This window comes from Desmodus rotundus, chromosome 6, assembly GCF_022682495.2.
Source record: "Desmodus rotundus isolate HL8 chromosome 6, HLdesRot8A.1, whole genome shotgun sequence".
Lineage (NCBI taxonomy): Eukaryota > Metazoa > Chordata > Mammalia > Chiroptera > Phyllostomidae > Desmodus > Desmodus rotundus.
The window spans coordinates 90,379,025-90,406,503 of record NC_071392.1 but is presented as its reverse complement, the minus strand read 5'-3'; the positions used below and the strand labels follow the sequence as shown (position 1 = coordinate 90,406,503).

General features: G+C 52.4%; 1 protein-coding gene across 4 annotated transcripts in view; it reads left to right on the top strand.

The window, feature by feature from the left end:
* Positions 1-27,479, top strand: part of PRKAG2 (protein kinase AMP-activated non-catalytic subunit gamma 2) — a 203,446-nt gene that overhangs the window by 119,152 nt on the left and 56,815 nt on the right. For all 4 annotated transcript variants that reach the window (XM_053926706.2, XM_053926707.2, XM_053926705.2 and 1 more), the window contains one exon: positions 8,295-8,512. In XM_053926706.2, the coding sequence (XP_053782681.1) occupies positions 8,295-8,512 (218 nt within the window). The remainder of the gene's footprint in view (positions 1-8,294; positions 8,513-27,479) is intronic.

The window sequence follows — 27,479 nt, the reverse complement described above, 5'->3', positions numbered from 1 at the left end:
GGGAGGCACAGAAACCTGCGCTGGGGCCAAGGCCCAGTCTGGATGCCTTCCCGGCCCCAGGCCTCCCTGGCCTCGCCCGCACCCTGTCTAGGCTCCCGGCACCTCCCACCCAGAGAGCCTGGAGGGTGATGTCAGGTGATGTGCGTGTGTTGAGTCAACAGACCCACAGGAGAGCCCTGGTCGGAGTCCCGTGGCAGCTGGCTGCAGCCGGCACCCCGGGAAGGGAATGCCTGGGACTGGCCGGCAGCCACCACCTGGCCTGCGGGGACCCAGTGGAAAGGCGAGCACCGGGTGGGGGCAGGGGTCACACTCACCGACAAGCTGCCTCCCCAGCTCTGCCTCTTCCTCCGGCTTCCAAAGTGGAGGGTTGGAAACTGTGCTCCCAGGGCCCACGTGCCATGGTGCCTGGTGGAATAGTGGATGCTGACTGGTCAGAGACCTGCACACTCGAAAGGACCCAGGACACATCTTGAGGAGGAGACAGTGGCTCAGCCCTTCCTGGAGGGTGGTGGGGCACTATGGCCAAGGTTCTCAGTGATTCAAGTAGCCCAGACAGCAGAAAGTATAGAAAGAACCCAAGGCATGGTTTCAGATTGCAGAAAGCGTGCCCCAGGAACCGGTGTGCGCCGGGGTCCTAGCCCGGTGCGCTCACCGCCTTCCCTTCGTTTGGCCAGCACGTCGGTGTCCATCTGGTCTCAGGCTCCGTGTTCTCCCACTCCGGGTCCCTCAGCACGGACTCAGCTCCTGGCCACAGCTGACACAGTGGGAGTCTGGCCACCCTGTGGAAATAAGGACTGTGGAAAAGTCTGGAGACCCCTGGGACCCCTGGCTTCTGGAGAGGTGGAACTGCACTCGGGTTATTTCAGACAGACAGAGCAGCCGTGTGCGTGTGCGCTTCAGGACTGATTTCAGCAGATTATCACAGGGTCACATGTTGAAGGGTCACGTCCTTCCCGGTTTCAGTGGCTAGAATAACAAGCAGGTGATGGACGCCCAGGAAATTCCAACAGGGGCTGGAGACAGAGCCGTGTCCCAGACAGAGAGGGGAGGCCAGCCTGGGGTTCCCCGGCCCCGTTTCAGCAGCGCCAATTCCACATGTGCCCTCCCTCATACCCGACCTGCGGGGACATCACAGGGGTGCCTGTGTGTGGCAGATAGGCTGGCTTGGTGGGAGTGATCTGCCTGAACAATGCTGTGTTATAGAGAGACGTCTTGGAGAGCTCAAGGTTAGGAAGACTTGTTTGAACTTGCATTGAAATCTGGTCCTGGCCTGAGAGCATATCTGAGCAGGGCGGGGCACTGCAGGGTAGGGGTGGGGGGCTCCTGCCCAGAAATATTCTGGCCTCCCCTGTGGGCAGCTCAAGAAAGCCTTCCCCTGCCCACCGGGCACCTTGGCATCAGCCTGCGAGTGTGAAACTCTGCACCCTCCTAGTAAATTAGGGTGCTTCCCTGTGTCCTGGCAGGAAATGACAGTCACCACACTGACCCAGGAAGGAACCTAGGGTTCCTACTAGGGACCTGGCCCGCAGCCCAGGCATGTGCCCTGACTGGGAATTGAACTGGTGACCCTTTGGTTCACAGGCCAGTGCTCAATCCACTGAGCCACACCAGCCAGGGCTGTCTGTTTTTTGTTTGTTTTTAAATCAACTTTTTCACCCACCGCATTACCATAATGCTGTGACTGCAGGGTGACTTCGGACATTCTGCAATGCATTTTGAATAGTTTCAATTCTAAAAGATTGTAAAGCAGATCATTAAAAGATGAGCAGATGAGGCTTTCGGCCCAGAAACCTGACTGCAAGTTCATGCCTGAACTGAGAGTGAGCTCTGGTCTGGCACAGACAATGCCGCTGGATTATAACGCCACCTAGGCCAGTCCCGAGACCCGGGAGGCTGGGAACTCCACCCCTGAGAGTGAGGGGCTCTCGGGGAGCTGGCAAAAGGCTGCGTGGACCCTAGTGTGCAGAGATCAGGCTTAAAGCAGGGAGGACCAGAGGTTAGCCAGGCACAGGGAAAGCTGAGGAAGAAAAGGTTAAAAATTAAAGTGACTCCTTGAGAAACGGCATCCTCGGCAAAGCAGCGTGCCGTGGCGGGTGTTGAGAGTGTGATGTGTGTGATATAGTCCTTCCTATAAGTCAGCCTTTGGTCCCCACTCAGATTGTCTGACCTGCGCCTTAAGAACCGAAAGTGCCACGCCACCCATCCAGCCACCAGCCCTACAGGTGACACCGGCACCCAGAAGTAACAGGGAGCCAACACAGGGGACGGTGCTATTCACTCAGACTTTATGAATGCAGGTTCGCCCAGCTTTTACTGATGCAGATTTAATCCGAATCTATACTATCCTGATAACAATACTCATCACTCAGAAACAATCAGTAATAACGCCCCATGAGGGAATTGGAGGATAAGGAACCCGAGCCCCAGAGCCTCAGTCTTCAGGTCGGGGAGACAGCACAGTGAGCAAGGGAGTCGTCAGCATCTCGCAAGGAAGGGTCTCTAGAGCCACTGGTGGCCGGGAGATCAGCATGGCGTGGAGCAGCACTCTGGGGTGCTCTGCAGTCTGCCCCTGTTATACCTTGAGAGGGGTGCACTCCACCCTTCTGGGTCTCTTGATAAATGTCTTGGCCCCCCTGATGACAAGTGGGCAATCTCCCCAGGAGCCTGTCTGTGGGTGGTCCTGCTCTGCAGACACGGCTGTCCTGACCACCTGTGCAGATGTCTTAGGTGAGTCTCCTTGCCAGATGTGTCTGCTCTGACTTAGGTGGTTTCCCTCTTGAACCAAAGTGTCCTGGCTGACTGGCCGCCATCTTGGTTGACAGGACCGACTTCATTTTGTTTTATACACTTTGTGCTGTCTTGGCCGGGCCAACGCCATTCTACTGGTCCTGCTCTCCACAGCGGGTTCTGCCCCACCACCCGCCCCCTCCGTTATGGATGCACGTGTATCACTCGGGGCTTTCTGTCCCTCCTAATGTCCCTCTGCTGCACACTCCTTAGCAGCAGGGACCCTGCGGCTGCCTGGCTGTGTTTGACCCACCCTGTCTGTGCCACCATCCCCCTGACCCTTGTCACCGTCCCTCCAAAGTGAGGGACAGCTCAAGCCCCCTCATATCCGTGACCAGTAGTTGTTTTCAAAAGCTGCATATAAGCAAACTCCTCCTCCAGCATAAACTGAAAATTTGCTTTTCTCATCCCGTGCTTCTTGGGGTAATGGTCTACAAGGGCATTTTGAGATCAGAAACAAAACAGATTTTTCATTCTTCCTTGTGAGTTTTAGACCATATGCATGAAAAGGGCTGGCACTGCGCAAGCAGGGGTGGGGAAGGGCAGGGATGCATGCTAGCACACACTACACGGCCATCTGGTCTACCTGGTTTGTGCCACCAAGGCAAGCAGTGGGTTGGCTCAAGGCCATGGCTCCTGGTGGTGAAACTGGCCACTGCTCACGTTCCTCCCGTGGCTCCCTCTTTCCTCTTCTACCCACACCCCCTTCTCTCCAGACGCAATGCCTGCCAGCACAGTCGGCCCTGTGAAGTCACCAGCTCCTGGCTCCCTGGTGTCTGGGGCCACTTGCCTGTTGTGCTGTGTGGCTGCCAGGAGCCTATTCACTCGTCCTGGCTGCTTCCCGGGAAGAATTGAAGGCATTGTCCCTCTTTGACAGCCGTCCGGAACGAAGTCCTTAGAAGGGAAGAGGGAGGGAAGCCTTCTCTGGGGAACACAATGGGAAACCTGTCCGTCCTTCTGGGCCATTGGAGAGCCCCCCCAATTGGGGCAGATCTGTTTCCATTTCCCTGAAGGTGGGGCCCAGGGCTTTTCCGTGTTTCTGGGGGCTTTCACCCCCGCCCCACCCAGCCTCAGCACTCTGTTCTTCTCTGAGGCCTCCTGCCTGGGGTTGTGACTCTCAGCACTTACTGGGCAATATTGTCAACCTGAGTTTGGGTTTTGTTTCTGTCCCATTTTCCCCAACTCCCCCGGAATGTGGGGCTCCGTCTGATTCCTGCTGTCCTCTCAGCACCTGTGTTTGTCGATCAGACACACAATTTTCCTGCAAGATGGGACCTACGCCTAAGCAGTAAATCGGTCTACTTGAAAGTAGTGGTGGCTTGTGTCTGCCCTGCCCTGTTTTCCTCTTTATTTGTGAGCTGTGACCCCAATATCCTTTTAGAGTTCAGTGATATTCTCACCTGCCCACTTCCCGCTCATGGGACAGCCCCCCACCACACACACACGCATACACACACATGTGCACGCACACTGGTGAGATTCCTCACCCAAAAAGTGGGTGTGGGCCTGCCCCTCCTCTTGTCGATGGCTTCAGGGAGCATATGGAGGGTGATGGCATAAGAACACTTCCCAAACAGCAAGGCATCCTGCAGAAAAGGCGTTATTGCAAGACGCCAGCCCTCTGAGAGCCACTTCAGGCATTGTGAGAAGAGGGGGCACACTTTGGTTTAAGGAAGGTTCTTCTCCTGTACCCTAAAGAACACTGGAAACAAATTATCCCCCGACTCCATGAAAAGCCTGCCTTATCTTTGCAGCATCCCAAGCAGTCCAGGGCAGCGTGTCTTCGGCACCCAGCTTCCCTCTTGCCCTCGTCAGGACCAGGTTGGTGTCACCGAGGCAGCACCACGTGGGGATGGCCTGCCCAGGCTGTGCCACGGGAGAAGCAGATGCTGCGGACTGTGGTGTAAAGAGCCCTCTTAGGGGGCAAGCTGCTGAATCCTGGGCTCTTTACACTTGGGGAAGCGACATTCTGTACCCACAGAATGAGTGAGGGCTTCCGCCAGCTACGAATGTCCCTCACACAGGGCGCCCGGGCTTGGTCCCAACAGAATGTTGTCAGTGCAACAGCCTGTCGGGGAGGGGGGCCTGTCGTAGCTCTTCTTCTGTGAGTGACCGCGAGCCCAGGGGGTCCAGGCCCTGCCCTCTGAGCACTTCTTGGCCTAGTCGGGAGACCAGTTAGCGCATGGGACCCAGGCAGGAGGGGAGGCAGGGGGCGCTTAAATGCCGTGTGAGCCAGCCTCTTGCTCAAAAGCAGAGCTGTGGCCGAAGAAGAGCAATTTTCTGAATAGATAACACATTTACATGGTATGCAAACTGAAAGCTAGAAAGGCCGTGCCACGGAAGGCTTCCCCACCAGCTGCTCCCACGTCTGGCGACAGTGCTCCCAGACCCTTGCAGAGACAGGGTGTGTGCAGACAGGCAGGGCCCATGTGCATGGTGTCATTCCATACAGATGACTATGCAGGTCGCTTTTTCACGCGCCACCCCGCCATGGAGATAAATCACAGGGCTTGTCACGCCCCGATGCAGGATCGTGGCTGTGCGTGGGGGGAGCCATAGGTCTTGAATCTCTCCCTACGAGCGAGCGTCTCTGCCTCCAGTCTCTGCTTTCCAAAGCGGCGTGGTGATGTGGTGACGAATGGTGCCCTCACTCACCACGTAGCAACCCCACACACGCGTGTCTGCGGGAGATGCTCCCGAACCAAAGCGTGGCCGGAATGTGTGCGCGTGTTACTTTGATAGATTTTGCCAAAATTCTGTGGCACAGGTACTTCCTTCCAGACTCTGGGCCTCTGAGAAGTCCTTCGTGGGCATGGTTTGAGCCAGAAGGTGACGGCACAGGCAAAGGGAAGGGCTGGTTTAGACTGTGCCCCAAGTGGGGACAGATGTGGGTGCCCTGCACTGTCGCTCAGGGGTGCTAGAGATCACTGGGGCCGGGCCCCCAGACGGTCTCTGCCCAGGGGGCTCTCCTGGGCTGTTAGGGCGTGGCTGCCCCTCAGACTGCCTGCACCTCATCCTGCTCTGTTCTGTCCCTCCGTCGGGTGTCTGCCCGCCTCCCCGAAGCCAAGCCGGTGGCCAGTGGCCAGAGCGAGCGTTGGGAGCATGGACCGTAATGTTTTCTGCTCGACCGTAACGCTGGGGACTAGCCCGTCCTAGGCCTCACGCTGAGGAGCCAGGCCAGCGCCCCTGCCCAGGACTCTCCCTGGGAGAATCCTTGACCCCCACGCCATCACCCCTGGGGACCCGAGGCCAGTGAGGTGCCCAGGCCCCACAAACGAACCACACAGGAGTTCCCTCTCCTGGTCCCCAGCCCAAGCTCGGGCTGCCAGGGCACCCCCTCTGAGCCTTGGCTGGCGTCCTCATTCCTCACCCTCCTGGGGGCGTCTCTGGGGAGCCCTGGTGCCCTAGGGACACAGGGGCCTGGCCCAGAGGGCTGGGACCTGGGCCAGGGGCCTCCTTTGTGGGCCAACCTGCCAGAGCTGCTACGCCATCCACTTTCCTCCTGCTCTTGGTCCTCGCTCTCCTCCCCCTCCCACCCCACCCCCCACAGCCCCACCTCAAAGCAGTCTTTGCTTCTCAAGACCTTTGGGGGAAACCTTGTATCTTCAAAGCACAGGGGGCTTTGCGGCAGGAGGCCTTTCCTCACTGAAGTTCTGAGATCCGTGAAGATGCGGAGTAGAGCCTTCTGCCTCCTGCTTGTACCAGAGCTGCTCTAGAGGCCAGCCTGGGGCTGGGGACAGAGAGTCCCACTTGGTGTGACTCTGTGGTATAGGGAGGTTCCCTGGAAAGGGACACTGCTCCTTTCATTGGTTACTTCCGCCCTGGAAACATGCACCTGAGCCTTCCTCTTTCCCTTCCCTGCCCTCCTCTCCTTGCCGGTTGGCGGCTGGTGCGCATTTACCCAGCACCCTCCCCTGGCCCAGGGCAGCATTTGGCACAGGGAGCATGGCGAAGGGGACCCAGGCTGTGGCTCTGAGGGCTGACCAGTCCTTGTCTAGGTCAGAAGCAGCCAGTGGATGGCCTTGGCCGTGTCCACTGGCATCTTGGCTTTGACTCACCTAATTGAAAGGTTCTAAACGACACGTTTAAAATGAAAATTCCATCACCTAGAAGCTGGGAGAGACCAGACCCACATCCCAGTTCGGCTTCTCTTGAAAAACACGTCAGTATCGGGCAGCGTTACTGTGTGTCCATGTCTTGAGGCCGCCGTGACCAAGCGCCGCAAACCGGTGGCTTAGAACAACAGGAATTTAATCTCTCTCTGGGGGCTGGACCCTGAAACCCAGGGGCCGGCGGGGCTGCCTCCCTCTCAGACTCTGGGTTGAATCCTCCCTGGCCTCCCTCAGCCTCGGTGGCTTGTCACTCCTTGGCTTGTAGGCACATCACTCCAGCCTCCGCCTCTGCCATCTCTTGGCCTTCTCCTCTGTGTGTGTGTCTCTGTGTCCTCTCCCCTCATAGGGGACACTGGTCATACTGGGCAAAGGACCCGCCCTACTCCCATATGACCTCGTCTTAACCACAGGGACGCTATTTCCAAATTCGCAGGTGCTGCGGGGTAAGACTTCAGTGCATCTCTTTAGGGGATGCAGTTCACCCCAGAAGAGCAGGTTCATGTCTAGTCCCCCCCCATCTGCTTCTTCCTGGTTCCTGCCCACCTACATCATCACTTTGCAAGGCCCCTCCCCAGTCCCGCCCCTCCCCCTCCCCTGCGGTTTCCACCCCCAGCACCCCCCTCCATAGTGTGTTCTCACTCCCGCCACCTCCCAGTGGCCACATCGGGACAGTAACAGCACATTGCGTCGTCTGGTCCTTAGCGAATGTTGTCATGTGGTGTCTGCAACACCGACCTTTGTCTCTGTCGACTACTTTGTGGACTTTCCCAGGTCTTATCACAGGTGGCAGGGGACACGCTGCAGGTGCTCTCCGCCGGTGCTTTGGATGGGAGGCTGGGGGGTCAAAGGGGGTTTGACTAAACAGAAGAAAGCATCTGCTGTGGGCGTGTGTGAGCGACCTTCCCCCCGGATGACTTCTGAACTGTCCGAGCACCCCCGTTCTGAAAGGAGACCCCACCCATGGCTCAAGTTGGATGACGAAGCCCTGGCTGGCGTGGCTCAGTGGATGGAGCGCAGGCTGCGAACCAAAGGGTCGCTGGTTCGATTCCCAGTCAGGGCACACTCCTGGGTTGTGGACCAGGTCCCCAGTGGGGGCCACGAGAGAGGCAACCACACACTGATGTTTCTCTCCCTCTCTTTCTCCTTCCCTTCGCTGTCTCTAAAAATAAATAAATAAAATCTTTTAAAAACAAAGTGGGATGACGAGGGGATTTCTGGGCACAGCTCATTCTAAGGGATTAGACATCAGTTTATAAAAGCTTATCCCGATATTTGGAATTGTGTCATTTCATTCTTGCCAGTTTGCGATTTGGGCCCTTGGACATGGAGGAACGTGGCGCTGCCCTCCTCCCTCCCGGCCGGGCCTCTGACAATGCCGTGTGGTCTCCTCCTCAGCCTCCGGCCTCTCTTCCTCGCCGTCGACACCCACCCAAGTGATCAAGCAGCACTCATTCCCACTCGAGTCCTACAAGCAGGAGCCTGAGCGCCTGGAAAACCGCATCTACGCCTCGTCTTCCCCTCTGGACGCGGGCCAGAGGTTCTGCCCATCCTCCTTCCAGAGTTCAGCCAGGCCTCCGGTGGTGTCACCCACTCACCATGCTCCCTCCAGAACCGTAAGTCCGGGCCTCGTCTCCTGGGGCCAGGGTTGGCGGCGGGGTCGAGCCTGACCGTAGTCAGCTGAAGCTAAGGCTGTGCACTTCTGACACTGGGGGATATTCTATGTGAAATCACAGGCTGAGAGAGAAAACGGGGACAGCCCAGCAGGCAGCTGGGAATCCCCTGGAAAGTGGCAACACCTGGAACTTGACCAGAAACGGGTTTTTTTTGTTGTTCCCTCAGCTTCTTTTTGAAAGTCAGCCATTAAAAGTTTCGTTTGAGTGTATCTTGAGGGAGAGACTCCAGTAATAAGTCACAGGCAAGGCAAAAAAAAAAAGGGGGGGTTTAAAAATAGGAATTTGATTAGAGAATTTTTAGATTTTAAGTCTGACGTCGTCAGAGTTGGTTGGGAAGCATTCTTGAGAGGAGCCTTTCAAAGCAGAGTGGGGGTGAAGCAGCTCTCTTTGCTCCTTCTGAGAAGGAGCCCCATGAGGATCCGAGGGGGAGGCCCTCCCCTGCTCCCCACGGGGCCCTGAGCGTGCTCGCATGGACTCCGCCCCTCCCTGCCTGCCCCGTCCGTGCTGCGCACCGAGGATACTCAGTGTGAGGTCTGTGCCCGGCCAGGACACGAGAAGCACGTCACTGAGCTCAATCAGTATGTGCATAACTATTTTATTCCGTTGTTTTTGTTTCCTGGGGCTGGTGGAGCAAAGTGGCGGGGCCTTGTGCCAGCAGGAAGCTGCTGTGTCACAGCTCTGGAGGCTGGAAGTCTGACACCCAGGGGTTGGCAGGTCCGAGCTCCATCAGGGAAAGGGTCCTTCCTTGTCTCGTCCTGCTTCACAGGGCTCCAGGCTCTCCTCAGTTTGGGGTGGTGCCCCTCCAGCCTCCACCTCCCCCTGTACATGGCTGTGTCCCCTCTCTCTGTGTTTGTCTGGGTCCACAGTTCCCTCTCCTTATACGGACACCAGTCCCATTGGATTGGGGCCCAGCCTAATCCGGAATGGCCTCATCTTAACCTGGTGACACCTGCAGAGACTTTATTTCCAAATAAGGTCACATTTGCAGGTATCAGAGGTTAGTACCGCCACGTCACTTTTGGGGGGCAGCACAGTCCAACCAGGACAGTTGTCACATTAGGGGGAAAGCGGATGTGCTGGTCACTCCGGGCACATGCCGTGGCCATTCTCCATTCAGGGCTGCTTTTACTAGCTGTGCGCGTGGCAGAGTATTGTTTGTGTTATGTGCTGAGGGGTAAAGTGAAAGCTATTGCTTCTGCCTTCCGGGGCTGCCAGTCTCCCTGGGGACAGAGTGGCACTAGATAAAAGTGAAGTAAACACAGCAAGCCAGCAAGCGGGTTGGGTGGGAATGAGCATCAAGGCACATGGCTGTGACCACAGGAGGGGAGAAGGGGACACCCTGCCGCCCGCTGAGGGCAGAGAGGGCTTCCGTGCAGAGGACTACCTGCTGAGCTGAGCCATTGGTAGAGTTTAAATAAGGTAACAGGTGGAGAGCCTTCTAGGAAAAAAAAAATACATTAGCCAATACTTGGGGCAGGAATGAGTGTACTGTGTCACTTGGAGAAGGAAGAGGCCCTGGTGTGGGAGACATGGGTGGGCCTGAGCAGGTAGGAACCTGGTAGCAGAGGAGGAGACAGATTGCAGACAGGAAGTCCTCAGGAGGTGGTGAGAAGGCCCAACCTGGGCCCCAGGGCGCGGCCCCCTGCAGCTGTGGGCCTGGGAGGAAGGTCGTCCATGATCGTGGGGGTGAGTGAGGGAAGGTCTAGAGAAGTTGCTGTTCTCCTGTGCATTTAACCAAGAGACTCAGTGACACAGGTAACAGGACACAGAGAATCCAAGAAAGGAAGGAGGAGGCAGCCCAACAGCGATCAGAAGCAGGAAGCCACCACTGCCTTAGGGCTAGGTGGCAGTGACAGGAGGTGGTGTTACCAGAGCCCATCAGATGGGGGTGGCACCACATGTGTCCTCCCAGCAGGAGCTGGAGCCATTGAGGGGAAGCAGCCACCAGCCAGAGATGCCACTCATGGTAAAGGAGTAGAGATCCTGGCATTTCCGCCCTGCCCTGTCCTCCAGCCCTGTGCCAGGCCTACCCAGAGGCCAGGGGTCCATGTGATCCGGGGCAGGTGAGCCTGTGGGAGCAGGAAGCAGGGGGAAGACCAGGGAAGGGAGCAGAGAGCAGCGAAAGGACCCACAGAGAGGATTAAATTATACGGCAGATAGTGGCTTCGTCTCCAGGAGCCAGGAGAATCAGTACAAGAGCCTCCTGTAAGAAGAGACACTGATTTGAAGAGAAAGTGGTTATTTTGGCTTCAGATCATTGGGTGTGACAGTGGCAGACATGGACACAGGGTTTTTCCGTGACTGGGACAAGCCCATACCTTTCCCAGCTGGCGTGGAAGAGAATCTGTGGGCAGCGTTCCGCCATGATCATGTCTAGAAGGCGCTGTCCTTACCTGTTGATATGTTACACCATGGAGGCCAACAGGCGTGGGACTTCCTCAGCTTTCAGAGGGGCTTCTGGGGCTAGAGAGGCAGCGTCCACGGCTGGGGGTGCCCCACTTATGTTCTGAAATGATACGTTTCAAAATCGAAAGGCCCTGGTGCCACCCGACAGTGAACGAGGTCTCAATCCCATTGGTGAGCATTGTCCCCAAGGGCTCCAGGGGCTGCCCCCCGCCCCCCACAGTTTCGAGATCCTATAAAGTGCGTTTCTTTGTCATTGGGTTGTGTTGAATGTCTTTAGTTTCTGTGCTAAATTCCTGAAGAGCTTGGCCGAGTTCATTCATTCGGCCAGCCAGCCCCGTCTCCACGGAGGAATGGCAGCTGCTTCCAGATATCTGTCAGCCCGGAAGTATGTAGATAGAATTTATCTCCGTCCTGTGGAATCAAAAGACCTTTTCTGCAAACATGAGCCACAGAGATCACTTTTATAAAACTCGTTCCCATGAGTTGTACTCTAAAATTGAAAAGGGGTACAGGTAATTAGTCTTTAGTAGACAGCTCCCACTTTCTCGTTTATTTACTCAGCAAATATTTCCGAAGCGGTGTGCCAGGCGCCATGCTAGGAAAGGGCAATGGGTGACAAATGTGAGTCATTCCCATGATGCAGGGACAGTGTCCGTTCAATTCACTGGATTAACAACACATTGTATGTAGGAGGGTTAAAATCACTAATCACCGACTGAACCAAAGGAAGCGCTTTTCGTCCATTTGGAAGGTGCAGACAGGTAAGTGCAGTAGAATTTGATGGAACCCACGAAGTTATGAGGGGAAATGCTCAGTCCGGTCTCGGTGAGTGGAGGAGCCAGCCGCAGAGGAAGGACGTGGACAATATCTTCTGCAGCAGAGAGCAATCATCAGCTTCGCGTTTTAGGATTATTCCTCTGGCCGGGTGTGGAGATTAGATTGGATTTAGGTGGCATCGGAGCTCAGATGAGATGCAGCATGAAATGAAACGAGCCTGCTGGCAGCAGAAAGTGGAAAGGGTGGGCTAGTGTTAAAAAGTAAAGAGCTATTGCCCTGATGGGTGGGGCTCAGTTGGTTAAACATTGCCCTGTAACCGACAGGTGGCAGGTTCGATTCCCAGTCAGGGCATGTACGAGAGGCAACCAATCACTGCTCCTCTCTCGAACTGATGTTTTCCTCTCTCCCTTCCTCTCTCTCTAAAAAACAAGGAAAAAATGTCCGTGGGTGAGGATTTTTTAAAAAGCAAAGAGCTATTTAAGAGGCTGCGTTGAAAGGAATTTGGAATGTACTGATTGATTGCGTTCAGGGGAGAGGGCAGAACCAAAGAAGGGTTCCCGAGGCCTTGCCTTGGGAAACTAGATGGTTGTAGCTGCATTTTCTGGGATAGGGGACAGAGGAGGAAGAGGAGTGGTCTGTGTGTGTGCATGGGTATGTGTGTGCATGTTTTGTGTGTACGTGTGTGTATTTGTGCATGTATGTACTTGCACACGTGTGTGCATTGTGGGTGTGTCTGTGTCCACAGGCACATGTGTGTGGCCTTGAGTGTGTGTGCGTGCACACATGTGTGTTTGAGCATGTGTGAGTTGTGCACGCATGTGTGTGTAGAGGTGGACTACGATAACTTGTCTGTAGGAGATTCAAGGGGAGATGTCTAAAGAGCAATTGCATGTGGGTGTCTGGAGCTAATTATTAACCTTTGAAAATCATCAGAGATGCAGTATTTATGGTATCAGTGCAAACGAAATAATACAGAGAAACGTGTGGTAGGCAGAAGAAAGCCAGAGAAACATGGACATTCGGGGACAAAGGAGAAGGATTCTGCATCGCCAGGAAGGCTGGCAGGAAATCAGGCAAACACAGTATCACAGAAGCAAAAGGAATGCATTTCACTGCGCTCTCTGTGTTTGGAGCGGGTGACCAGAGTCGCCAGACGCAGCAGAGCAGCCAACCCCTGGGAGACCTGCCCCAGTCCACCCAGCTGAACCACTCATGAATTCCTGACCCACAGAAACCATAAACATAACTTACCAGTCCACTCCGGCTGCTGTAACCACACCAGAGACGGGGCGGCTCAAACAGCAGACATTTATTTCTCACGGGTCTGGTGGCCAGGACTCCAAGACCAAGTTGTTGGCAGGCTCGGTTTCTCCCGAGGCCGCTCTCCTTGGCTGCAGGCGGCTGTCTTCTCCCCATGTCTTCACACGGTCTTTCCTCCACGCACACCCGTCCCTGTGTCCCTCCCTCCTGGTAGGAGGGCACCAGTTGTAGCGGCTTAGGGCCCCACCCTTGTGACCTCATTCAACCTGGGTAACTTCTTTAAAGGCTCCTTCTCCAAATACAGTCACATGGGGGGGGGGTGAGGCGTCAACATTTGAATTTAGGGGGAAGATACAATTCAGCCCATAACAGAGTATAAATTATTGTTATCTTAAGCCACTGAGTTTTGAGGGTGATTTGTTATGTATCAAAAGATAACTAACACTTATTTCATTGTGGGGGGGGGAGGTGGTGTAAGCCAATGAACTCATGAACTTGAGTTGTTTCTTAAACCTGACTGTCTTTCCAAGGAATCCATCTCCAAGATTCCTGGTTTTCCTAGGGTTTGGAAGGAAATCAAGCACCAGTCTTTCAAGATTGTTATTTGGAATAAGGACCCTTTAAAAAAAAATAGGAAAGCACTTTTAAAATCTAAAACTACTTCAGATCACTTGATATTGAGGAGCCGTTGAAGGCTTTATGTGAACAACTTTGTTCTTAGATTCCTGTCTCCCCATCTGAAATATCAAGTGACAGCCTAATAAGGTCTCGATGTTGAAACTGCCTGCCCAGAAATGGCCAAGCAACAGCCCCGTAGTCTGTGACTCACAGCAGATTAGATGTTGTAAAAATAGTTTGGGGAAAATTTCCCCTCGGGTCCAGGGGTGGGAGCCACGGGGATTGGTTATCACGGCAGCGGACAAGTGTTGCCCAGCGGCTGAAGAGACTGGTGGAGAAGCTCGGTCCTCGGGGCTGTCAAGGAAAGGTGTTGTCACTGGCACTCATCCTGTGCGGCTGCCCTGCTGGGGCCACGACTCAGCGATCGGGAAGAAGACAGAGCCCAGACCAGAGAGGTGCCCTTGGCTGAGAGCTTGGCCCATGTTTCTGAGCAGTGGCCTGGCTCTCTAGGGGTCTTGTTTTTTCTGTTCCCCGGGGGTGGTTGAGCTCCAAGGAAAGGATGTCAGATCTTTTTTGCCCCGAGATTTTTTTTTAAGAAGTATTTTTTTTAAGATTTTATTTATTTATTTTTAGAGACAGGGGAAGGAAGAGAGAAAGAGAGGGAGGGAACCATCGATGTGAGAAAGAAACATGGATCGGTTGCCTCTCGCACGCCCCCAGCTGGGGAGCTGGTCTACAACCCAGGCATGTGCCCTGACCAGCAATCGAACTGGCTAACTTTCAGTTTGTGGGATGACACCCAACCCACTGAGCCACACCAGTCAGGGAAAGACTTCTTTAACTTGATAAATACCCTGCCTCTGTCCCCTCGTGGGAAATCATTTGTTCCACAGGTTCCTAAGACCCTACCATGTGCCTGGTGCCACAATGGGCTCTGGGCACTCAGTGATGGCTCAGCTAGCCCTGCCCACGAGCACATCCCAACAGGCAGTGAGGCCTGCAAAATCAGGGTCCTGGAGCTGACGTGTTGATGGCACCTCCCACCTCGTCACTTCTAGGTCCCAGCCTGACAGAGGGGGGATCTGTTTCCAAAGACCTCCAGGTCCCAGGGCCTTGCCCTCAGCATGGCTATGATCCCAGGGACACAAATGTGGGTAAAAAAAGTCAGCCCTGGCTGGTGTGGCTCAGTGGATTGCATGCCAGCCTGCAAACCAAAGGGTCGCAGGTTCAATTCCCAGTCAGGGCACATGCCTGGGTTGTGGCCAGGCCCCCAGCAGGGGACACGTGAGAGGCAACCACATATTGGTGTTTCACTCCCTCTCTTTCTCCCTCCCTTCCCCTCTCTAATAAATAAATAAAATCTTTTTTTAAAAAAGTCAATTTCCAGTGCTGAGTCATTTGCTGTCTTGGTTGATGGAGCCAACACCTCTTGTGGTAGAATCGGCTGTCAGGACAGTAGCCACTTCAGGATTCGTGTGACTCTGCCACCCTGGAGGAGCAGCCCTGCCTTCACCTGGGAGAGGCAGCGGCTGAAATGCTGGTGTCACATGGTGTTGGGGTGGCCCCTGGAGTTGATCCTGGCTAATCTACAACAGCACCTCTCCTGGCAGGCGGAATATACCGCAATCACCGTTCCCCCCACTTGGGCAGGCGGCATGCCAGACGTCACCTAAATGTGAGACAGGCTGAACCTCCTCTGTCCACAAACCGACCATGACCGTTGAGAAGCTGGGGCAGATGCCAGCCTGCAGAGGGTCCCTGCGTGAGTGTGAGGTGACAGCACAGACGGAGAGTGTGGACAGCTCCATCCAGAAGCCGGGTGTGAAGAGGCAGCCGGAGGAGGGCTGGGCGTGATGCGAGATGATGAAAGGACTCACAGGGTGCTGAACTGCAGGCCCCTCTCCACTCACACCTCTGTGCTAGGACGGTAGTGCTTCCTTTAAAGGACTGCTGATAGGATCCACCGAGATAACCTGTGCGAAGTCACCCAGGGCTCCAGAGCTAGCAACACCAGAGTCAAGATTTGACCCTGGCTGGTGTGGCTCAGTGGACTGAGCACCAGCCTGCGAACCAAAGGGTCACCAGTTCGATTCCCAGTCAGGTCACGTGCCTGGGTTGCAGGCCAGGTCCCTGCTAGGGGGCACACGAGAGGCAACCACACCTTGCTATTTCTCTCTCTTTCTCCCTCCCTTCTCCTCTCCAAGAGTAAATAAATAAAATCTTTTTTTTTTTAAAGTCAAGATTTGAACCAAGGCAATTTAGCTCCAAAATCCCTGTTCTGGACATGGTTTCCTACCACCTCCAGCTAAGTCCGAGCATCTCAGCCTAACAGGTGCACAGGTATGCCCCGTTCAGATGTTGGCACCCTTGGGCCCATGGGAATTAAAGTTTTGTTCATACACAGCCACACTTGTGCCTTTCTGTGCCTTTCTGCACCTTCTGTGACTGCGTCCCTGCGGGGACATCACAGGTACGTGGTGGCCACAGAGACCGGGCGGCCGGCAGAGCCTAAAATGTTTCCTACCCGGCCCTTTTTCAGAAAAACATTGCCAACCCCCTGGCTCCGCTGTGCTGGAGCTGCCACCCAGTGAATTGACAGGACAGCCCGTGCAAAGCGGCAGAATGAGGCAGGTCCCCAGGAAGGCAAGAGGCCAGCCGTCAAGTGGTGCCCCACTGCAGATGCAGAGCAGGGTCCTTGGGGATCACCCGTGAAATCGGTCATCCATCCTGGCCCTGAGTGACCCAGGGATCAGCCTGGCCATGAAGCTGGCACACGGGCAGCTCGTCCTGTAGAGTTAGGGTGGAGGATGTGTATTCTCCCAGTCCTCAGAGCACGACGAAGCTACACGGGGCTGCTTGCCAACTGGGCTGAGGACGTCTGGAGCAGGGTGAGTTTAAGGTAGAAAGGCCCCCCTTCGTCCCCTCCACCCCCGTGGGTAAGGAAGGGATGCACGTTAGACGTAAGCCCACAGATAAGCATCACGGACGGGCTGCAGCCTGCCCTGATGGTGGTGCAGAGGAGAGGTGGTCAGACTTGCCTTTAAAAATTCTTTTCAAAAAAATATTTATTTTTGATTTTAGAGAGAGGGGATGGGAGAGGGAAAGAGGGAGAGAAACATCGATTGGTTGCCTTCTGTATACATCCCAGGGGACGGAACCTGCAACCCAGGCATGTGTTCTGACTGAGAATCAAACCGGTGACCTTTCAGTTCGTGGGATGATGCCCAACCAACTGAGCCACACCAGCCAGGGCCAGACTTGCATTTTAATGGAAGGATCAGTCCAGTGACAGGCTAGCGATTAGAATTTATGGGGGAAAGACTAACGCAAGAAGCCTAGCAGAGAAACACTAGTCCCAGCAGAGATGACAGAGGACTGAACTAAGGCCATGGAAGTGAGACCCAGAGGAAGGGACTCATTCTAAATGTACGTGGGAGACAGCATGGACTGGCCTTGGGGATGTCCGGGAACGAGGCATGCGGGAAGAGGACTCCAGTTTCTGGCGGTGTCATTAAATTCAGGAGACACAGATCTGAGGATGAAAGAGGAGACCCACCTTGGGCACGCTTTCTTTGATTCCTTTGGGACATTGAATAGAGACGTGAGGGGCCTGGATTGGAAAAGCAGAAGCTAGAAAAATGATGCTCTTTGTCCGTTTGCATTACCACGAACAAAGTCAAAGCGATCAAGACTCTGGGCACCTTTACCTCCCCGAGAGCACAGGGAAGGGAAAAGCATGCTTGGCCTCGTGAGGAACACTTGTTTCCCGACACAGTTGTGTGCCAGTGCATCGGAGGGGGGACAGCAGGGAGGGGCACCGAACCCTGGCTGGTGGAAAAATCACTGTACCTACTCATGCATGCTAGTCGGGTTCGTCCTGATTTGCATTTAGATGGAAATTCTTTCGGCTCTGAACCAGGAGAGCCCCCTCACACACAGCCCTTAGAAAAGCATTAACCTGAGCGCGTGGGGTATCGTTGGTACACCAGCCGTATTAATAGTGGCCCCTTAACGACTCCGTCGGAATCAGCAGTTGGAGTGGTGGAAAAGTTTAGAACAAGCCTGCCCTGGTGTCTCTCCGAGAAGGGCGAGCGTAACCTGTTAATGAATGACGGCCCCCGAATCCTCCGGCAGTGCCCCGGGAACCTGTTTCAGAAGGCTGTGGGTGGTCACATGCTTTCCCCGCTGTTTCTGAGGCGTGGTGCGGAACCCTAAGTCGACGTCTTGTGGGGTCCTGAGTAAGAGTGACATCTGGTCAACCTGAGCATGGTTAGAGAAGAGGGGTATTTCATTCAGAAAAGGGGGTTGAGGCAGGCAGTTCTAAGAGACTACACCGAGGGTATCCTGATGTGAGTTCTATGCCTCTTCCAGCACCCTATCAAACGCCAGTTAAAAGCCCCCTGCTTATTAGGTGTGCGTTCACAAGTCGGTAGGCTTATTCCCTTACCTGGATTAATGGAGTGATTAAGACACTCCATTTACCTTCTTTGCATTTGATTTCAAAAAATGGATTCATCTGGAGAGTACTTGGTCATCTCCTGTAAAAACGGCGTTTCTCTAAGATTCAGGCATCCTGGAGGCTGGTGGCTCAACAGTGTGAATGCATGTGTTTCTACCGAACTGTGAGCTGAGAGTGGGAAAGAAGGTGAATTATGTTGTGTGCATTCTAGCACACTTAGAAAATTTTAATTATTTATTTACTTATTTTTAGAGAGAGGGGGAAGGAGGGAGAGAAACACTGATGCTTGAGAGAAACATCTACTGGTTGCCTCTCGCACGCCCCCTACTGGGGACCTGACCCGCAACCCAGTCATGTGCCCTGATTAGGAATCGACCTGGCGACCTTTCAGTTTGCAGACCGACATGCAATCCACTGAGCCTCATCAGCCGGGGCTACAATTAAGAAAATTTTTTTAATTCCTCCGACTATAAAAAGAAAAGCATAAAGATAAGAAACGCTTCCCGTGATTCTACCTCTTTGAGATGGTTGAACTGTAGTGTGGCGGTTTTTTGTTTGTTTGTTTTTACTTAGCCTTTGCTGTGCGTGTGTGCACAGACCAGAAACAGACGTGTCACACACATCAGACCATGGTGAGGTGACCGCAGCTTAGCTTTTCTCATAGTAATGTAACCAGGGCCCTGTGCTCCATGGCCATAGTCTGGTGGTTAGGAGAATGTTATTTTTAAAAGTCTCATTTTTAGGTATGGTGTCAGATCAGTACTGGACTCATCAGGGCGATCACTTCATAAGGTATATAAATATCTAACCAGTGTGCCGAACACCTGAAGCTGCTGTAACACAGGTATCAACTGTCATTAGAAAGCTTCAAAAATGTCTTAGGCCCTGGACGGATAGCTCCGTTGGTTAGAGCATCGTCCCGATACGCCAAGGTTGCGGGTTCAGCCTTGGGTCCAGGCACACACAAGAAGCAACCGATGAACGCATAAATAAGTAAAACAAGTTGATGTCTCTCTCTCTCCCCTCCCCACCCCCTTCCTCTTTCTCTCAAATAAAAAAAAATTAATTTCAAACAAAATATACAAAATTTTTTTAAGTCTTATTTTCATAAAATGTGGTGGTCACACAACGTTAACTCTTACTTACACTATTACAATTACGAATATAGGAAAAAACGGGACACCGCGCCTGGGCACGAGGTGTGACTTCCTGAAGCCATCAGATAGAGATCACGGCGACATTCACTGCCGTCTCTGTAGACTCACTCAGTAGCAGAAAAATCCTTTAAGAAATGGGGTATAAGATACTTCAGCACCTGGATGTTCCAAGCTGCTTGCCTGCCCGAGACTCAGCTGCCGCTCGGAGGAGTCGAGGGAACAGGAAAGGAAACAGTTTTCCAGTCTTCAGATCTGTCCTTGTCCTGGACTTGCGTCTGGCCCCTCAGTTTTGTGATGCCGGGCAGTTACAGATCGTTTGGGGGGATCCCCAAACACTAATGTGTGTGTTCGCTACCCATATTTAATGACACTAAGTGGAGACATAGTATCAATGTGGTTTATTCGCCTCCAGAATGTGCGAGTGAACGTCAGCAGTAACTCTCTGTAGTGTGTTTGATGTGTTCGAACACAGCTGGTGGAACGTACACACTTAACTCAGTCAGGAAATTTCTCGGTATGCCCCCCCGCCCCAAAGGGCTGCATCTTGCACTCCATGCCGAAACAATCAAAGAAATCATGTTCAAAATAGAGGCCTGGTCCTCGGTGCTCACCAATCCATGGTCCTTCCGGTTCTCAGGACACGCGGCCACAGGTGGGGCTGCATTTTCACTCCACCTGGACACATATCCAGCCTTACACGTGGACCGCTAGAGAAAAAGTCTGTTTCCCACCAGGTGTGCAGACGGCTTTAACTCCCGCAGTCGGTTTGCTGCCTCCTGCCCTTCGCGGGATGGTTGTGACGCTTTCAGACGCTTAGCCATACTAGCTGTAGGTCAGTTAAAATCGTCTCGTAACACGTCCCTCACGAATGTGCTTGGGACAGTCCTATTTTACAGTGCTTCTGTGTGTGTTCTCAGCCCCGCACTGACTCAGGTCAGGCACATTTGGTGGCAGATAGCTTATGGAAATGTCATTTCCATCTTAAAATGATCTTCAGTGGATTCGGGGACGGCAGAGGACAGCAGGCTCTGGGGTCTGTGGAATGAATGGTCCCGCCATCCTTCAAATAGGATGCAGTTTGTGCTTCCTTTACAATTAGAAACAAGCATTCGGCACCTGCGAATTCTCGCAGCAAATGCAGGTTCTCTGCAGGCCTCTCGTCCTCCCGACGCAGTGCAGCCCGCATCTCCTCCAATGACGAAATCCAGGACTCAATTAAACACCACGTAGCTGATGCCTGTTACAGACCAGGCGTCCACTGGTTCAATTAATTTTCATGCCAGCCCTGCACAGCAGATACCATTATCTCCATTTTTCAGGTTAAGAATCCAGGTTTAGAAAAATTAACTCATCTGCTTGAGATTTTGTGACTAGTAAATGGGCTCAAATGGAGGCCTAGGTTTGAAACCTATGTGGTTTTTTTTTTTTTTTTCATTTTGCCCAATGGCAGCCCCACCCCTGAGGGCAGCTATCATTCGTGGGCACCAGGCCTGAGCTGGGGGTGGCATCAGGCGCACAGCACGCACAGGCTCGAGGCTTGGAGACGGACATGTGAGGCCGCAGCCCCATGGGGCCGTGGGGGACTCACAGCCGGCGCCGTGGAGGGTGGAGGGGCCTGAGCTGAGGTCACAGCCCACCCAGTTCCCGGTGGCACTGTTTGGTTTCCTGACTTTTTCTTTGCTGTGGTCACATGCTTTGACTTTGAGATTAGTCTTGGAGATCATAATAAAAAGAAGCACCAGCCAGTGACACCCACCCTCGGGATTTTTGCCCCTGTTGGTTTTCGAATTCCCTGATGTTACATGAATCCAAGCGCTGGTCCAAGACAATCGAGTGACAGCCCCTCCCTCGGTCCGGAAACGAAGGTCAGCCCTTGGCCTTACTCACACGCGATGTCCCTGTCAGGGACCCTCTGCTCTGGTCCAATCAACGGATCCACTCCTGCAAAACCTGTGCCGCTTGAGCTACATTCATAGACAAAGACGCTTGCGTACGAAGGGAGCTGTGGTTTTGCTTACTGTCATGAAGCATAGTTTGCATTGTCATCCTTTTTATTTTTCTTAATTTTTATTTGTTGATTTTAGAGGGAGAGAGGAGAGAGAGGCAGAGACAGAGAAACATCGATTTGTTGTTGCACTTCCTGATGCATCCATTGGTTGACTCTTGTATGTGCCCTGACCGGGGATCGAACCTGCAACCTTGGTGTATCAGGACGAAGCTCCAACCAACTGAGCCACCCGGCCAGGGCTGTTGTCATCCTTTTTAAACTCTTAGTTATTTCCAGGTTTTCTGGACTCATCGACACCATGTTTGTATTTCTCTGTGGCCACGATAAGCAACGTGCTTGTAACTTTAGGAACTTCACCGCCACAGCGGAGCACTGCGGAGATGTCAGGTTTAGACTGAGTTTTCAGTTGTCATAGTTTATTCGCTGATGAAGTTGCCCAAGGAAGCAACACATCGGCAGAAAAATAAAATCACCTGGCCTCCTATGTCCTGAGATATACCTGGAATTTGGGCAACTCTCCTCAGGTTAAATTTGGGAATGATTTCCACTTTAAAGGTACATTCAGCAACAGCAATAATAACTCACCAGAGTTTCTCTGACTCTCCTCCCCTTCCTTCCTTGTCTCCACTTCCCATCTGCAGCAGCGTCTTGGATATCGGACAGGAGAGTAAGAGTTTGGGGGGCGGGGGCAATACTAATACACAGCCCCTTCGAGCTACAGTTACCTGCAGTGAGCTCCTTTTCATTCCTAGATAATTGCTCTGCCTCTAAAACCTAAAATCCTGGCCCTGGCCAGATGGCTTAGTTAGTTAGGTATCGTCCCATACACCCAAAGGTTGCAGGTTTGATCCCGGGTCAGGGCACATATCTAGGCTGTGGGTTCTATCCCCGGTTGGGGCATGCATGGGGGGCAACCGATTGATGTCTGTCTGCCTCTCTCTCTCTAAAATCAATAGACACATCCTCAGGTTAGGATTAAAAAAAAAAATTAAAACCGAAAATCCTGCGTACCTAGCAAGTTGCCCGTTTTCGTCCCGTTTCTGCCACCCTGTTCCCCTGGCTGCTGTGAGCCAGTGTCCCCTCACTGTGAAGCCCCCTTCTGGAGCAGCCGGAAAGCAAGCCCCGTGAGGCGCCCGCCGGCCTAGGTTAGGGAAGGGCAGGGAGGGGAAGGGCAAGAAAAGGTCCTGAGATGCTGGGATCATGAAGCTTTAAAAATAAAAATATCTTGTACTTGATTAAAAAAAACCAAACAACTTTATACTCTATTTAGGAGCACTCCAAGAAAACAGTACTAATCTGAACTTCGATTTTCAAGATGCATTCTTTTCAGGAGAGTTTTATGAATAGTATGTGAAGACTAAGCCACTGGTTTTTAAAGCCAGGGCAATAAAAAGGTGTTGGCAAAGCCTTCAGAACTAAGAGGGAACTTCAAGGAGCTCTTGAGTGATATTTACAGCCACACTGTGCGGCTTTTGTGATGCCCTCTGTCTTCCTTTACGGGCTTGTCTTTGCTTCTATAAAGACTTCAGTGCTGCATTTAAAGGCTTCTTTTGATGCTTCTGTTTCTAATTGTTACTCCAGTTTCTCTTCTATTTATTTCCTAATTCACCGAGATACCAAGTCCAAACTATTTCTATTTCTGTGATACTTCTCAGACTTTCTCGCTTAATTTTTACATTCACTGTAAAGACATCTTAAATATTCTTGCTGACCCTTGGCTCTCCCAATGCATCCCTCCGTCCTTTGCACAGGTATTAAAATCTTTTCATGTTGCCCAAAACAGATGATGTTTACGTTCGTTTCTTCTATCCCACTGTACGAACCCTAACTCCATCCCACTAGCTCCCAGTGGTTTCTGTCTGGCATCTGCCCGGGCCCGGGAGCTGAGTTGGTTAGTGTGTCACCCCAATACACCGTGGTCCTGGGTTCGATCTCTAGTCAGAGCACATACAGGAGTCAACCAGTGAATGAGTAACGAGGTGGAACAATGAGAAAGGAAGAACTCTGTTCTGGGATAAAGGCTGTATGGTCTGCTGGGTCCTGCAAATACCTTTGCCTTCAGAGTGTCTCCTCTGCCGTCATCCCAAATGCTCTTCTTTCCCTCAACTGGTCTACCTGACCGTGGAACATCGTCCCGCAAGGAATCTCCAGCACGAAACTTCGCAAACCACTCTGACACATCCGATCAGTCCCAGCCCCTTCACCATACACGGCACAAACCTTCTTTTGCATTTCAGTTGCATTTTTACCTTTCTTGAAATAATAAAGGACGGTATGCCGAAAATGTTGCATATTTTCTTCCATCTTCCATATTAAAATGGCTACCCCCAAATTCACCAATTTTAATAACTTTTTTTAATGTATGCTGACATGACAGCTATCAATCTAACAAAATGGTTTTGAATAAAGTTTAAGACAACTAAGTGGGAGAACCAAGATGGCGGCGTAGGTAGACACACTGCGCCTCCTCACACAACCAGAACTGACAGAGAATCGAACGGCAAGGGGGTCCGACACCAAGGAAATAGAAAATAAACATTCATCCAGACTGGTAGGAGGGGCTGAGACGGGCACCAGTGTGCAGAGGACTCGAGTAGCTGTGGCGGGACCGAGACTGGCGGAGTGTGGGACAACCGGGGCAGGCAGTCCGAGCACTAGCAGACCCTGCGGCCACACATTTGCGCAGATATACCGAGAGGGCCGGACTCGGAGTGGTGGAGAGCACGGCAGGCAGAGTGCGGGTAGCACACCGCAGCCCCACATTCGAACATAGATAAACCGGACGAATGGCGGGGAGCGAAGCAGACCTCGCAACCCAGGGCTACAGCTCGGGGAAATAAAGCCTCAAACCTTTGATTGAAAACGCCCGTGGGGGTTGGGGCGGCAGCAGGAGAGACTCCCAGCCTCATGGGAGAGGTCGTTGGAGAGACCCACAGGGGCCTAGGGCGTGCACAAGCCCACCCACTGGGGAACCAGCACCAGAGGGGCCCAGTTTGATTGTGGGTATCGGAGTGAAAGATTGAAATCCAGAGGAGAGTGAAGCGGGTGCCATTGCTCCCTCTGGGCCCCTCCCCCACGTACAGCGTCACAGCACAGCGACCAGAGTTACCCCGCCCCGCCCTGGGATCACCTAAGGCTCCGCCCCTTAAAGTAACAGACGCACCAAGACAAAAAAAAAAAAAAAGAAAAAAAAATGGCCCAAATTACAGAACACTTCAAAGCTCCAGAAAAAATACAACTAAGCAAGGAAGAGATAGCTAACCTATCGGATGCACAGTTCAAAGCACTGGTTATCAATATGCTCACAGAATTGGTTGAATCTGTTCAAAAACCAGATGAAAAAATGAAGCCTATGCTAAGAAAAACAAAGGAAAAAATGTACAGGGAACCAATAGTGATGCGAAGGAAACTGGGACTCAAATCAATGGTGAGGAGCAGAAGGAAGAAACAAACATCCAACCAGAAAAGAATGAAGAAACAAGAATTCGGAAAAATGAGGAGAGGCTTAGGAACCTCCAGGACATCTTGAAACGTTTCAACATCCGAATTATAGGGGTGCCAGAAGGAGAAGAGGAAGAACAAAAAATTGAAAACTTATTGGAACAAATAATGAAGGAGAACTTCCCTAATCTGGCAAAGGAAACAGACTTCCAGGAAGTCCAGGAAGCTCAGAGAGTCCCAAAGAAGCTGGACCCAAGGAGGAACACAACAAGGCACATCATAATTACATTAGCCAAGATTAAACGCAAGGAACCTACATCCAAGATTACTGTATCCAGCAAAGCTATCATTTAGAATGGAAGATAAAGTGCTTCTCAGATAAGGTCAAGTTAAAGAAGTTCATCATCACCAAGCCCTTATTATATGAAATGTTAAAGGGAGTTACCTAAGAAAAAGAAGATCAAAAATAGGAACAGTAAAAATGACAGCAAACTCACAGTTATTAACTAACACACCTAAAACCAAAACAAAAGAAAACTAAGCAAACAACTAGAACAGAAACAGAACCACAGAAATGGAGATCACATGGAGGGTTGTCAATAGGGGAGTGGGAGGGGGAGAGGGGGGAAAGGTACAGAGAATAAGTAGCATAAATGGTAGGTAGAAAATAGACAGGGGGAGGGTAAGAATAGTGTAGGAAATGTAGAAGCCAAAGAACTTATAAGTATGACCCATGGACATGAACTATGGGGGAGGAATGTGGGAGGGAGGGGGTGGGCGGGATGGAGTGGAGTTGGGGGGGGGGATGGGACAACTGTAATAGCATAATCAATAAATATATTTAAAAAAAAAGACAACTAAGTGCTACTAGAGACATCATAACGAAAAACAAACAAATTTTTTGGCCGGCCCAGTACCTTGTAAGAAGAGGCCGAGAATTAGAGCCTTCTTCACAAGACTCGTCGTTAGGGAGTGAGTAAGAACCAGCCAAGCGGCGGGGGACATCAGGAGACGGGCCAGAATGTCCAAACCCTTCTCACAGCGAGCAGGGATTGAGCCTAGGGCCCAGCTGGCAGGAGAAGGTAAAGAGATGAAATGACCAGGCCCCACGGAGCTGAGGAGCTGGCCTGACATTCCTGAAGGTTCCTGAGAGTCACCAAGCTGTTTCACACAGGGAGTCATGAGAACAGGTCTGTGTTTTTAAAAGGCCACTCTGGCTCCAGGGTAGAAAAGGGCAAGACAGGAGGAAACGGAGTTGCTCCGGCAGCCACGCCTGAGACGGTGGAGGCCGAACCAAGGAGCTGGAGTGGAGATGCAGGCAAGTGGGGCAGCCTCAAAAGACACGGCGTGACAAAATGAGAGGATGCAGGGACTGTTTCAGGAGGATGAGCCTGAGTTGTCTAGAGAAAGTTCAAGTGGAGGTGACTAGTAGATGCCTTTGCTTGAGAGACGGGTCAGCTTGAGACTGAGGCTTGTGGCAGTCAGCCCCGAGGTGGGGGTGAGCGCTGGTCAGAGGGCACTCAGCTCCTGTCTTGGCACTGGTGGCAGGTCCCCAACCCACCTTTCCCATCTCACGGAGGACATCTTTGCAGAACAGAGCCAAGCCAGAGCTCAAAGACAGCATCAAAACGTCCCCCAACCAGCCACATCGAAGTTGCAAGGTTCCAGACCCTAAATTATTCAGGAGCTACTTGTCCAGTAGTTCAGGTTGATTTATTTCTTGCAGCAGCTATTTAAGATCACAATTTTAAAAGAAGGCAAAGTGAACTCCTATCTGACTTCAGTACATAAAGGAAAGCTTTCACGGCGGTCGTTTTATGATTAAGTTTTCAGGCTGAAGTTTTCCTTCCCGAGAGTCCTTCAAAATAGCGTATTTTGTGGCACCCGGGCACAACGACCTGGGACAACAAACCTCAGGAACGTAGCATTTTCAATAACCCAAAAGTCACCCTTGCAAGGGTCCTGTGTTTCTCAGGCATTCTCTCATTCAAGTTCAACTCAGCACTCCATGGAGTTCCGGAGAGAGTGAGCGGGGACTGTCCCGCACAGAACAGGGCCCCAGCCCTTCCCTGGCCTCTCCTGCCTTGCCCTTCCGCACCCCCCCACCTGAAATTGCTAAAACCAAGTCAGGCGTATACATCTGTTGAGACTTCGAGAAAACACCACCACAGAAAGGGCAGGTGACAACCACTGACCTTCAATTATTCGAGCCAACTAATCCATCACTCACTCGACCTCGACTTCGACCTCGTGTGTCCTGGAGACGCTTCCTCTCCTCCCCTTTCTAGTCTCCTGGGACTGTGTTCCTTTCCAAGGAAGAAGACGTGAGATTTCTAAGTGAAAACAACCTGTGGGAATAAATTCAGCCTCACTAGCAGGATTCAGAATCGTTTTTATTTTAGCCTCTTCCTGTACACCTGTTATCAAGTGACGTCACACCTAAGAGGCTCACGGGAATTTGTGTCCATTTCTATTCACCACCAACTTCTGCGGGGATGGGAACAGGACTTCGGAGTCCGAGGACCACGTTTGCAGAGTTGGCAGCCTCCCGAAAGACAGACGCACACACCCACTGCCGCCCGCTTCTGCCTCCGAAAAGCAGCCCATGGGGTTACCGGTGAAACTGATGGTGCGCTGAATCAACAGCAATGACGGATGTCTTTTTTATCTTTTTAATTAAAAAAAATTAGAACTAGTCTTTCTTTTTTAATATTTTCTTATTGTTATTCTATTACAGTTGCCCCACTCTTCCCCCTTTGCCTTCCCCTGCCCATCCCACAC